At 36.3% G+C, this 13912-nt stretch overlaps 2 protein-coding genes across 12 annotated transcripts; both read right to left on the bottom strand.

Annotated features, from left to right (window-relative positions):
* Positions 1 to 2129: 2129 nt before the first annotated feature.
* Positions 2130 to 3646, bottom strand: LOC122065649. Its single transcript, XM_042629476.1, has 3 exons — positions 3422 to 3646; positions 3252 to 3315; positions 2130 to 2505 (listed from the first exon to the last, which is right to left on the bottom strand). Exons 1-3 carry the CDS (start codon positions 3644 to 3646, stop codon positions 2342 to 2344), a joined length of 453 nt encoding a protein of 150 aa, XP_042485410.1. The 3' UTR covers positions 2130 to 2341.
* Positions 3647 to 6650: 3004 nt separating this feature from the next.
* LOC122065645 (putative disease resistance protein RGA4) lies at positions 6651 to 12741 on the bottom strand. 11 transcript variants are annotated; one of them, XM_042629465.1, is made up of 7 exons: positions 9156 to 12741; positions 8601 to 8665; positions 8440 to 8500; positions 8233 to 8279; positions 7843 to 8080; positions 7147 to 7270; positions 6651 to 6935 (listed from the first exon to the last, which is right to left on the bottom strand). In XM_042629465.1, exon 1 carries the CDS (start codon positions 12648 to 12650, stop codon positions 9228 to 9230), a length of 3423 nt encoding a protein of 1140 aa, XP_042485399.1. In that variant the 5' UTR covers positions 12651 to 12741; the 3' UTR covers positions 6651 to 6935; positions 7147 to 7270; positions 7843 to 8080; positions 8233 to 8279; positions 8440 to 8500; positions 8601 to 8665; positions 9156 to 9227. The 11 variants fall into 11 exon arrangements, with proteins under 11 accessions (XP_042485399.1, XP_042485397.1, XP_042485401.1 ...); XM_042629463.1 differs by having other exon boundaries at positions 8440 to 8665; XM_042629467.1 differs by having other exon boundaries at positions 8233 to 8240; positions 8440 to 8665.
* Between the last annotated feature and the right edge of the window lie 1171 nt (positions 12742 to 13912).

Raw genomic sequence — 13912 nt, 5'->3', positions numbered from 1 at the left:
TAAGTGCACCAAACAAAAGATTCCGTTTTTTCTTTCCAATAGGACGAAAAACTCCAAAAACATTTTTTTAGAACGATACCAAACGGAGCCTAAGGGTTGGTAAATACATTTGACCATGAAATAGCTCTTGCTAGCTATTTGCCTATTTCATAGTATTTTTCAAAAAAAAAAAAAAAAACCATTAATTTCTTATTACTTTGATATTTTTAATGAGATCATAGATGAGACATTACAAGATCTATTCATATCAACTTTTGGACCAGTTCCTGATGAGAATAGCCGGTGGGGAGAATCTAATGGAATAATCCTAATTTCATCAAAATCATAAAACGAAACATTATAGAATCTATTTTGACCTAACTAACACACACATTTGACTAAGATAACTAAATATTTCAAGATTGATCAAATTATGCCTACTTGATATAGAAATATTATCAGTAAAATGCCCAAAATGCTAACACATTAGACTTGGTTTTAACCTTTAAACAATTAATCGAACACTTCAATACCACTTTAGCCTTCCTAACATTTGTGTTTGACCAAGATATCCAAATTCTCCTAAGAAAAACAGGGTGCACCCGATGTATAAAGGCTTCCGCATGTGCTAGGTCCGGGGGGGGGGGGGGGATGCGAGAACTACGCAACCTTATCCCGAGAATTGAAAGAGACTGTTTCGACTACTTGACCACCAAGTCGAAAACATTCGTATCTTATCATTGGACCAAGCGCGCCCGCATAAAAAATTCTCTTAAATATTTCCTAAATTAACTTTACTTTGATAAAATTGTCAAAATTATCAAAGAATAATAATAAAACCTTAAACCCTATATCTTCATAATTAGCCATAGTATGCCTTTAAATGACCACAATATCCCATTTTTAAGTAATATAGTCCAAGTCTGACAAAATCGGATGAAATAGTCTGAATTTCATCAAGATGTCGATCCCTCTTTTTTTGGACGTTTATTAATCACTCCTCCAAATCATTTTTTGCCTCAAATCCTCAAACGAATTTGTACTATTATTTAAGCACATTGCTTATTTTTACTGGGGTAAGAACGCAAAAGAAGGAACCTTAACTAACGCTTGCACAGCGAGCAAGTATGCTTACATCAACATAGTTTTCCTTTATATCTTCGAAAATAGCCAGACCCCACAAAATTAATCTCGCCGGTCACTTCAACCCATTCTCCGGTTACTGCACCGCCAACGAACTAGAATGTTGCCGTGGCGTTCTTCTCAATATTCTCATTCTCGGTCACTTGGAGGAAATTAAGGTCCAGCAGAAATGAGAGATCGAGAGAGACTGAGAGATGGTGGTGGATGATTTTGGGGAAGATGGGGTTGTGATCAATTACGTGAACACCCTGGTCCCTGGATATGGCATATATTTTCTCTCTCCTCATTTAATAGATGCCATATTTACGGATCAGAATCGTTCATGCACATTCACGTACGTGAATATTTACTTTCCCAATTTGTTTTCTCATGAGATTCTATTAAAAGATATGAAATGCCTAGTTTGCCCCTTTTAGTCGGTTTTTTAATGTCAAATTGTTCATTATGTGTTAGTCTTTTCACTATTATGTTATTTTTCGAAACATAACCAACCTTGTTACGTTAATAACAACCCAATTGAAAATTTACAAAATAACTTGTTATTTATTGAGAGGAAGAAGATAAGGGATTATTAGTAAATATAGGCTAAGATTTTGTGAGATTGAGAAGCCGCTCTGTGCTTACGACGACTAGTCAAAACTCATGGTGCATGAGACTGGAATGGATTATCTGTCGCTACAACCGCAACTGTTTCTCCAATATTTCGGCGTGGAAAAGTATCTGATGGGTCTTTTAGTAAATAAACAACCACAGCAGAAGGACCATCTTGAGTCTCGATTATACCACTAAATTTTGACTGATATAAGGATATAATGTGCCACTGTGCCAGACAAGTAGGTGTTGTTGCATGTTGCATGCCATTCTCTCTGCTACGCGTACTCAAGGGGGAGATGTCTAACTTAGTGGAGAGAGAGAGAGAGAGAGAGAGAGAGAGAGAGAGAGAGAGAGATGTTGTTGGGGTTTGAGACATTTTTTGACTAATATCCTTGTAGTTTGTGTTGGGAAAACATAAAAACGCATGGGTAGGGACGTTGTTAACCTTGATTACAACAAAACGGTTTAGGGTTTTGGTGAATAATGTCGGCCATAACATGAATGGAAGAAGACAGTCTCCTCATTTCCCTAATTACAATAAGAATTTATGATATTCCTTTTCCAGACCTTCCTTCTCTTTCTTTGAGTTTGGATCAGTAGTTCCCAGAATCAAAGGCTCCATTTTTCAGGGTTGTCTAGTTGGGATGGCCTTGTTGTTATGTATTGGTCGTCGACGTCTTATGTGGTTGTAGTCCATTGTGAAAAACTTCCACATGTCCTTCCCTTCGATCCATCTTTGTCTTGTCCCTTCTCTTCCATTCACCATCACCTGACTGTGTATCATCTTACCTGTGATAATATTAAATAAAATATAAGGTTCATATCATTGCTGGACTCTGAGGTAACACTACTCAAACTTCATACAAGAAAACTCTCTCTCTCTCTCTCTCTCTCTCATATATCAATCACATCTACAAAATGTTCAAGTCCCCGGTTGGGGAGTCAGTAGGTAATAGGAAATTTCCTGCTGCCCATAATTTTAGGTGTGAAAATGGAATTTCACTCCGCTTAAAAGGGGTATTTTGATAAATATAAAACTCAAAGAGGGTACTTATGAGGAGAGCAGATTAGGTTTTCGTAGGAGAATTATTTTGCATGTGATTGATCCACAAAGATGGAATCTATTTAAAGAAAAATCATGTGGTGGATTCCATCTGTGTGGATCAGACCGTAGAAGAATGTTTCTCGTACAAGAACCTGATCCACACTCATTTGTGAGCCCATAGAAGAAAGGCATTATTCCATTTTGACGCATTAGATAGAAACTTTCCTAATACTTAGGCTTTAGCCAAAAAAATGAAATATCCAAACCTATTTTCAAAAATACTAAAACTTAGAAATTCTTATTAGTGAACCCAAAAGGGAAGTGAATTATGATATATTTATTTGACTGCAAACCCAAGTGGCAATAAAGTTCTTACAACCCGGTATCGGTAGGTATTGGAAAATTTGCTGGTCGAAAGCTTCTATACTTTCTTTCTTTCTTTGCCATGAACCCTTTTTTGATCGTAAAAAGTTGATAAATAATTAATTACCTGATAGGTCTTCTTTCTTGTCAGCTTCTGGTTTGGAGTCCTCAATGGTCTTGCATCTTTTAAGCTGCATTAAAATATTTCATCATTAAGAAAATGGAAACACTAAATGAGGAAATGCTTGTGAGTCTGCTAGTGCAATTATATATATAAATTATAGGATGAATTCTTACAATGGATGATTCCTCAACTGGTCCCAGCTTCCTTGGCAGTTCGGTGAGAGAAATACCCTGATCATGAACTGGCCACAGAAAATCATGAGAGAGAGAGAGAGAGAGAGAGAGATTACCTTGTTCAAGAGATGATAACAGCTGATGATCAGTTTGGTGAGAATAAGCGCAAGAGGATGTTAGCAAAAGAGAGAGGATACAGAGTGTGGTAAGCAGTAGCAGCTCCATTTTAGCACTCGGAAACATGAGAGAGAGAGAGAGAGAGAGAGAGAGAGAGAGAGACCTTCTTGAGTATGTAGGGGTGGGTGGGTTTATATCAGCCAAGGATCACCCCAAACGAGAGAGAGGGAGGGAAAGAACACAAAACACTAAACGCAGGTTTCAAGTCAAGACCCCGGATATCCTTGTATACCTTATTTTAAAAACCCCCTTAACTGTTCACAGCATTGCAAAGGGCCCCTTGGTTTCAGTTAATACAAGATGCATTTCTTAAGCCTTGAAAAAAACGTTGGAACCAATGGGACTGGTACCCTAGTGGTGAAAATGCCTTCAATCCAAAATCGCTCGAGTCGGCTAGTTGTGGGTTTGAGTCTTGACATGTCCATTATCAGTCATTGATCCTACAAAAGCGCCGTTTACTATACATGGGCTTGGCGTGGGGCTAGGCTCACTACTATGGAGCACCATTTTTTCGTTACCAAAAAAAAAAGAAAAGAGCGTTGAAAAACCATCAGCAATTAGAAGGCCATCAGATTATACCATCAACATGGGCTTTGTTGGCTTAGATGGGCTTCCCTGAAAGTACCAGTGACGTTTCAAGGCTCCATGCTTATTACAGGATGTAACTTTTCCTCTCTTTTTCAGGGTTGTATGTGGAGTCTTAGGGAAATCAGCTCTTGTCCAAGCTAACAACAACATGGAAGAGGATAGGCTCCTACGATCAACTCTTGTGCAGAATCAAGAAGGAAAATCTCCATTGCACATGTTGGGATTCCAAAGCCTACTAATACAATATATGAGAGAGAGAGAGAGAGAGAGAGAGAGAGAGAAAGAGAGAGAGAGAGAGAGTAGCTCAAACTTGGTAGTAGGTGGGATCCCACTGGGTAACCTACCTTTATTTTCTTTGTGCGACGTGTTTTTAAAAATTATTTACACATAATGACACCTAAAAGTGGATATCAAACTCAAGCCCCAAGGGAATAATTCTATTATAATTTAATAATTTAATTACTCTATTTTTGCAATATTGCATAATTGACTAATGAAAACAGAAACAATGACTGTCACCAGCCTAGTCCGTTGGAACATCAGATACGGAGAATATGACAATTGATTGGTCATAAAACCCTAACTTTTAGTACCTGTAGAATATAATTACTAACAATATAATAATACTTTAAATTATCCACAAAGCATGCCATTAGACCTGAAATTTTTGTTTAATATTGATCAGATGATTTCTCTCTGGATATTCACCTTTATATGGGAAGTTTTTTTCTGTTAATCAAGGTGTCCGGGCAAACTTACACGCACCTTGATTAATCATCGAAGAGATTAGGCAGCAACCCACCCTCACAGTCTTTACTTAAATCGGAGATGCACAGATGGGGAATCGAACCCTTTATATAGGAAGTAATTTTCTTTTGAATATCTCTTTTAATCAAAGGTAATTATCACAAACCTAGTAAGCTAGTATATAGCTCATTAACATCAACCGCGTGTATATCATAACCCATAATAACTAAATGCAATGTTAGGACCTCGGATCTTGAAACCAATTGTAAACCATTATTGACAATCTTGCTCTTTTTTTTTTTCCCTTTCAGAAACAAAACAACTGATAATAATCATATAAGAATTCTCAAGTGATTCAATTCAATATGAATAGATTTGTATCCTCACAGTTGTGTTTGGAGTTGTTGTTCTTGATGGCACACAACGTGACAACCATATGAACAAAAAAAAAAGATTTTATATTTTACTAAGGTATCTTGATCTCAACTTGCATGTTATGCAGGTTAGACCTTTTATTCAACCAAAACAAAAAGATATGGCCGAGGGAAGATGCTAGTTAAGTATCTAGCTAGTAAACCATCCACCATAAAAAATAAAAAATAAAAAATAAAAAATAAAAATAAAAATAAAAATGTGGGACTTATAATGACTTCTAAGTAAAATTGACTAAAAAAAAACTTTAGCATTGGTAAATGGTTCTTCGTCATTATTCCAAGGGGATCTAGTCGATAAAGTTGGAGTTTGAGAGAGAGGGGGTGGGCCCAAAGCCCAACAATAAAGCAAAGGAACTACTTGAGGCCCACAACCAGCTAAACCTTTTCACAAAGCAATGCCTAGTGTAATTTGTAGAATGGCTTGAGTCTCCATAGTCAAGAACAAGGGATTAAGGCTGAAGTTTCCAGAGTCCAAAATAAGTTGTTAAATATATTAGCCGAGAGTGTTTCCTGTCTGAGAGCATAGTCTATGCTGGCAGGAAATACAAATCAATGCTCTTGGAAAGAATCATTTTAGGGGGCAAACAGGTCATTTCAGATGAAGGGAAGAAACAGATAGAGAGAGGGGAACAGAACTGGAGGCTACAGTGCTGGACATGAATCATTTTTTCATATATTACATTTTTCCCATCTCTTATGAAATAAAAAAAATCCCTTTATGTGTATATCCTTGTGTGCATTCTCATATGCGATACCTAATTTATGAGAAATTGCATCCAAATTAAGTTCTTCTTCAAAACCATGATTATGGCTATGAGATGGTGATGACCGATTTCTCATTATAATTTTTAGAGAAAAGTTTTTTTTGAAAAACTCTCTAGTCCTAATATTTTAGTTTACGATTTATATAATTATTTTGATAATGACAATGCCAAAGTTGAAACTTAATATTACATCTTAGTCTTTGTTGTCTGGGGATATCCGGATGTTAATCCTGTTCATATATTTCTTGACTTATTTAATATATTCTTAGCTGATCTTTAGGGGAAAAAAATTATGAAGTCCAAGATGGAAAATAGTGTTCCAAAAATGCCAAGGCCAGGTAGTGATGACCTTCTCAATTTAGTAGGCTGGTTGCAACTGATTTGTCTCGGTTGGCAGTTCAATTTTAGTGATATTTCTTACTGTTTCTTTTATTTGTTTATTATTATTTTTTTTTATAAGCAAGAGAAATAAAATTCATTAGAGTAAAAGAGTAAGTATATCAATGTCAATGTGGGAGATGCTAATGTTAAGCCTTACGTTCATAACCCTATATATAATAAATGTGTTATGATAAGGAACACATCGTTTATAAGCCTGAGCTAAAAGTATAAAGTTGGTAAGAGATGAGAAACATCCAAAACAAGAGGCACCATGCTCCAAGGCTACAATGTGGTCCTATGGTAAAAAAATAAATGATCTAACTCATGTGAGTTTCTCCAAACTTCCTTAATTTTTCAATTGTCCGAATCAGCTTGCTTTAATCCAAGAAGAAAACACCAAGCGTTGGCTTCAATAAGTTTTTCCTGTCATCAAATAATTAGCCGTCAATGAGACACATTTCCCTTTATGAATTATACCATTAACCCACCCAGGTCTATATATTGAAGTGTTGGAAACAGTAACACAAATCATGATGTTAATATCTTCGTTTTGTATGCATGTAAGGGCAATCTTGGGTGGTTGAATATCTTAAAATGATGAATTTCTGAAGAATGCTGTGTGCATGAGGCTAACCGTTGATTTACTGGTGATAAAATGGCATGTGAATTTGATTTATCCTCGTCAAAGGCTAGAACATGATCTGACAAACTTGAAGAAGGTGAACAAACAGGGCACCTACAACCTGCAAGAACAAAGCCTAAACCAAAACATCTAGGTCAAAAAACTTAAAAGCTTAACGGGGCATAAAATGAGCTTCAAAAAATGTTTAGCAGGGGAGACCATTGATACCATTCTTGCTCAAGTTCTTGTGCAAACTGTTTGTAGCATAATTTTTAGAACTGGATCTAACAAATAGTTGGTGGATTGAAGTTAAACTGCCTTCTCTTTGGGTTCAGTTAGGATATAGAGAATCATAATCTTCTATTTTTTACCAAAAACCAATAGGTTCTGTTTGCTTCAATGGAAAAAAATTGGAAAAGAAAATTTTTCTATAAAATAAGATTTTTCCAGTGTTTTTAGGCTTGATTTGTTTCGTTAGAAAAAATTTCAACTTTTTCAATATCTTTATTCTGTGATTATTAAAAAATAAATAATAGAAAATCATATTTCATTAATTAATATTAAAATTTTCGGTATGTATAGAGTTTTAGCAATAAAGGGGAAAAAAATATCCAAGAACAGAGGACATTAGTTGCAAAGTAAATAAATTATTATACAGACAAAAATTAGATTGGTGGCGAATTGCAGAATTGCAGAGAGAGGCCATACGTTAGAAAATGCTTGTTTTATTGTTGAATGCATCACCTCCTCCTCAACTTCAAGAGACGATCCCAACATCCACGGTTTTGTCTCGTGCGCCTTGATGATGGCCATGATCTGATGATGACATTCAAAATGTGGGATATCTTGTGCCAGTCTTCTCCTCCTTCTCTACAATGTGTCCTTAAGACGATGGAGCATTCTACTGTTACAAGAGTTTGGAGTGCTGTCATTTGTTGAAGACCATCTGGCAAGAAAGTAAGATTTGGACAACTAAAAATCTCAATAGTTCAAAGAGATGTGATTAAACTGTGACAGTCAGAGCTGTTCTAATGACTATTTGCAACAATACATTTGAGATCTTCTTAATTTTAACTATTAACTGTGAAAGAAGCATACCTGAGCTGCTATAATGCAGAGGAACACAGTAAGCATGCTTAGTTGTCCTGGCAATAAAATATGAGGCACAAAAGAAATTAAAATGAGCATTTACCTAGAAATGTCATTTTATATTCAATGATGTCACCAAGGTGTATTTTTATTTTTTGTGGAGAGAAGATAACAGATTTACATAAAAATTTGAAAAGGAGAGGTATATGAACTGACCAACTTGAAGAAAGTGAACAAACAGGGCATCAAGCTCCAAGAACATAATAATACTCACGACCTAAACCAAAACATGAAATAGATCTTATGTGCAAGTCAAAAAACCCTAAAAGCTAAATGAAGCATAAAATGAGCTTAAAAAACTGTTCAGAAGGGGATACCATTGGCATCATTCTTGCTCAAGTGCTTGTCGAATGGTTTGTAGCATAAATTTTTGAAACTGGATCTGACAAATAGTTGGTGGATTAAAGGGGAGACCATTGAAATCATTCTCTTTGTGTTGAGTTAAGATATAGAATCACAATCTTTTATATACCAAAAACCAATACTTTCAGAGCTTCAATGGAAAATAGTTGGAAAATAAAATTTTTCTATAAAATAGGATTTTCTACTATTTTTTAGGCCTTATCTGTTTCATTAGAAAAAATTTCAACTGTTTCAATATCTTTATTTTGTGATTATTTTAAAATAAATAATAGAAAATCATATTTCACAAGGAAAATTTTCCTTCCCACCATTTTAGTAATTTATATTAAAAATTTTAGTACCTATAAAGTTTTAGCATCATTTTTTTTTTATTTAAAATAATATTTCATAAAAAATGATATAAAGGGTAAAAAAATAATTCAAGAACAGAGGACAGAAGTTGCAAAGTAAATAAATTTATTATATAGAAAAACGTTAGATTGGTGGCAAAATGCAGAGAGAGGTCATACCTTAGATGATGCATCACCTCCTCCTCCTTGACTTCAAGAGACAATCCCAAAATCCATGAGTACTGGTGATGGTCATGATCTGAAGATGACATTTGGAATGTGGGATATCTTGTGCCAGTCTTCTCCCCCTTCTCTGTATCGTGTCTCTAATACAGGGCAATTATCAATTATAAGAGTTTGGAGGGCTGTCATATGTTGAAAACCGTCTGGCAAGAAACTAAGATTTTGACAACTCGAAATGTCAATAATTCGAAGAGACGGGAGATTGTGGATCCACTCTGGCAAGGCAGTCAGTCCAGTGCAGCAACTGATATGTAGACGTTGCAGCATTGTAGTGTGTTTCAAGCTCTCGGGCCAAGAGATCGACTCACACATGTTGACAATCTCTATTTCTTGAAGGGAAGTGAGGTGTCGAAAATCCTCCAATTTGGAGAGTTCCAGCTTTGGGCATTTATCAATCCTTAAGTTCTCGAGAGATGTTATATATCTCATTCCTGAGAGAGTTTCTAATCTGTCACAATATTCAATTCTCAGTACCTTCAAAGAGCACAACCCCTGGAATTGGGTCTCATCCTCCCACAAATATTTCATAGCATCGCACTGGGTGACCCGAAAGTCTTTAAGAGAGCTAAATCCATATTCCCCATGCCTAATAGACAATCTTGGCAAATTGACGAGGTTGGGGGAATTATCAAAAGTCAAACTCTCAAGAACGGGGAGGTTTCGGTTTTGTAGCAGCCCTTCTGGAATGTTTTCACTTTCCTTCGTGTGAAGAAATAAAGATTTAAGAGACGGGAGCAATGGAAGGGTTTTCAACTTATCACAATCCATAATTCTCATTGAAACAAGGCAAGGGAATACTACTACTTCTCTTCCTCGTGTAACATTCAATAACAATTCTTCCAAATTTAGCATGCCAATTAATTGCAGTTCTTCCAGCAATGGGAATCCTTTAGCCGATCCATCACCACTATCGGACTCAACATCTAATAAGTATCGGACAGAATCCATTCCACGTACGAGAAGAAATTTGAGAAGTGGCAGATGCCCGAGAGGCGGGAGATGTTCACATCTCTTACAATCGCTGAGTCTAACACGAACCAAATTTTGGAGTGACAAATCCTCCATCCAACTTGGAAATTTCATGCCTTGGTACCTTTCTATTTCCAATTCTTTCACGCTTATTGGGGGTTGGAGGCCTTCTAGCACCTCATCAACATTTTCTTGGATGTGAGTTTGATCATTATGTGGAGACCAAGACAAGGTTAACCAGTTAAGGTTTCTCTTTTCCATCAAATTGGCTTCTTTGGCATCCACTGAATTCTTTACGTTCTCAAGATCTCTTATTTGTAATTCTCCTCTGAGGTTCAGTCCTTTTAACTCATTGATACAATATCCACTCTTCTTCCCCACGATGAACATGCTTAATGTCTGTATGTGAATCAACTTCCCTATTCCGATTGGCATTTGCCTTAGTGACCCACATCCACAAATATCCAGGTGCCTGAGGCTGCTCATGGTACTCAACTGTGCAGGCAACTTTTGAAGATATGGACAATAGTGTAGTATCAATGTCTGCAAATGTTTTAGGTTGCTCAAGGATTCAGGTAATGTGCTAATACTCATCATGTAGAGCTTCAGGTACCTCAAGTGTATCAAATACCTCAAGTCTGTCAAATAGGCAGCTGACGATGGTCGCGGACTTACAAAACTGAATCTCAGTTCTAATGCTCGTATGCATCTACGATTTGAAATATTGAAATTTGGAAATTTCAAATAGGCAGCTGAAAATGAAAATGGCCGGTAACCACTGGCCGTTAGCAGCAAAGTACGAATGGTTTGAAATTTACGCAAAGACTCATTAGTGGATGCTACCAACATTTGTATGTCGTCGGCCGAAAGAATGTTCTCAGGCTCCAATGATAGGTGTCGAATCCCTTTTGGAACAATTATTTCCCCGCTAGTCTTTAAGGTCAAACATTCCTTACCCATGATAGAACATGCAAGATCATGGACTAGATCATGCATCTTACAATTCACTACATTCAAATAATCATCTTTTTCTTCATCTTGGAAGAAAGACCTCCACACTAACTCGTTGAAAATTTCATTACCAATATCTTCCAACTCCATTTTACCCTTGGATGGAATAAAACCATTAGCCATCCAGAGATGGACCAACTGTTCCTTCTGGATCCTATGATCCTTTGGAAATATAGAGCAATAAGCGAAACATTGCCTCAAATGTGAGGGCAGATGATTGTAGCTAAGTCTCAAGGCCGGCAAAATGGTATTTTCTTCATCTTCTGGTAGATCCCATATTTCACTGTCTCTCACAACTAGCCATTCAGTCTCTTTGTTTTTGAAGCGCATTAAGCTCCCTAGAGCCTTTGCTGCCAGAGGAACACCTCCACACTTCTTCACAATCTCCTTTCCAATCACTACCAAGTTTGCAATCTCATCTCTGCCATCGCCAAATGCACGTTGCTTGAACAAAGCCCAACAATCGTCCTTTGAGAGTGCTTTTAAGTGGTGAGCAGGAAATGTGCCCATGATTGATGCTACTTTTTCAAGACGAGTGGTTACAAGAATTGAACATCCTTGAATTCCACATGTCAATGAAAATTTCAATTTATCCCACTTGTCCTGATTTTCATTCCAAACATCATCTAGTACAAGCAAAAATCTCCTCCTACTCAACATCTCACGAAGTCGGCTTTGCATTGATTCCAACTCTGTGAGATCAGATGCAGTTCCACCCATAGTTTCTATGATTGCTTTAGTAAGCCTTTTTACATCAAAATCATCAGATACACAAACCCAATTTCTGGCCTCAAATTGGTTTTTCACTCTTTCATCATTGTAGACAAGTTGAGCAAGTGTGGTCTTCCCAAGACCACCGATTCCAATTATTGGATAAACCAGTAACTCTGGGTTGTTAATGTTGTCCACCAATATCTTAACTATTTCTTCTCTGTCCTCATCTCTCCCATAAACTCGGGGTTCAGTTAGAATGGACGTAGTCTCTCGTTCACTGGTCTCAAAAGTCCATTCCACTGCATTTCCCCGAGGGTTCAAATGAAATTTGGACCTCGCATCAGCAATATCATCAAATCTCTCTCTAATATCTTTTATTCTGTGTCCAATCTTGAGACGAAACATAAGTTTTTCCAAATTGAACCAAGATAAGAAAGAGTTGCTTACCTGGTTGGTGCAATTGCTCATCTGGGATTCTTCTAATTGAAGTGCTTTGGCAGCACACTCATCTAAGATGTCGTCTGCATCATAAGCTGCATCCTTGAGTTTCTTTAGCCAACCTTTGGTCTCCTTATCCTTGAATTGCTTCATCTCAGCATCTTCCAATACATCTCTAATTGTGTGTAAGGTGTCAGAAAGCCTTCTCATCTCTCGATCGACTCCCCATACCAAACCAAACTCTTGCTGAAGTAGGAAGTTAATGTTCTGAAGAACAACTCGAAGAACTGCATCAACCATCTTGTTTGCAGCTTAATTGTCTACTTGATCAAAGTTGCTTAAATCTTTGAATTGAAAAGAAATTCTGAATCTCTCCAAAGAGTAAATTAAAGAGCCTCCCTCTGTATTTCCTCTTTCCTTGTGTTAACAACTAGAGTCATAAATTCATAATGAGTAAAGTAAGGAGCTTGACTTAGACTGTTGCGTAGTCTTTCTTTTTCTTTTTTTTTTGGCAAAAGTCCGTAAAAGCCAGGATAGAAAATATCTTCAATTATTGAGAGAGAAGTCTGAACTCATCCCTTCCTATCGACCAAACAGAAACCTCATGCCCCTTTCCTCTTGGACTATGAAGCCTTGGCCCTTCAGCTGATGGACATAGTTTGGCCCCATTTGTAAAATGCAGGCCTGAGCACTGTTAGTTAAAATGCATTTAAAATGCGTTCTCCTTTTTTTGTCGTTTAAAATATGTTTTTTCGTATGTTATTATATAATTCGAAAAAAAACAAAAACGGCAAAAGAATACTTTTTAAACCTGTATCCGTTTTTTAAGGGTAAAATCAGAATTTTATTAAAAATAATTAATTATTTAAAAAAAAAAAAAAAAACCTATTAGTAAAAGTGAAGTGTGAAGACAATATGGTACTTGGTTTTTTGTTTTTAACTTTCATACTATCTATAGGAAAAAAATCTCATCTTTTTATAGCCCATTGAGTAAGGAGAAGCTAAAGCTAGCAACATCTCATTTTCTTGTAGCCCATTAGGTTATTTTATCTTGGGATTCCTAGAGCTTTTGGAATATTAGATGCATGTATACAAGTAATAATCTCTCAAATTGCATGAGTATACTACCATTTTTTTTATTTCGTTTTTTTGAAAACTACACGTTTAATACTCGTACCGTTCGTTTACGTCCGTTTGTCGTTCCTTTTTTTTTTACCGTACCATTCATCGTTTTTATTTGTTTAAAACCCGTACCGTACGTTTCCATTTTTTTGCCGTTCCCGTTTTAACTAACAGTGGGCCTGAGGTCTGACGTCTTCCCCACCACCAACCATTGATTGGTAAGGTACGCCCCATATATAGGGCGCCCAATCTTGGCACCCAAAAAACAAAAAAAAAAAAAATATATATAATTATGTAAGAATAAAAATATTATTTTGAAGAATACCATGGTTATAATAGTTGGAATAAAAGATATTATTTTAATTTATGCGTGTAATTACTGAAGCCAAACATTTATTTTTACTACTAAAACATTTTTATTAAATAGTTCAAATTAGATA

Source organism: Macadamia integrifolia, unplaced genomic scaffold (genome assembly GCF_013358625.1).
Source record: "Macadamia integrifolia cultivar HAES 741 unplaced genomic scaffold, SCU_Mint_v3 scaffold2080, whole genome shotgun sequence".
In the NCBI taxonomy this organism is placed as follows: domain Eukaryota; kingdom Viridiplantae; phylum Streptophyta; class Magnoliopsida; order Proteales; family Proteaceae; genus Macadamia; species Macadamia integrifolia.
This window is presented reverse-complemented; position numbering and strand designations above follow the sequence as displayed.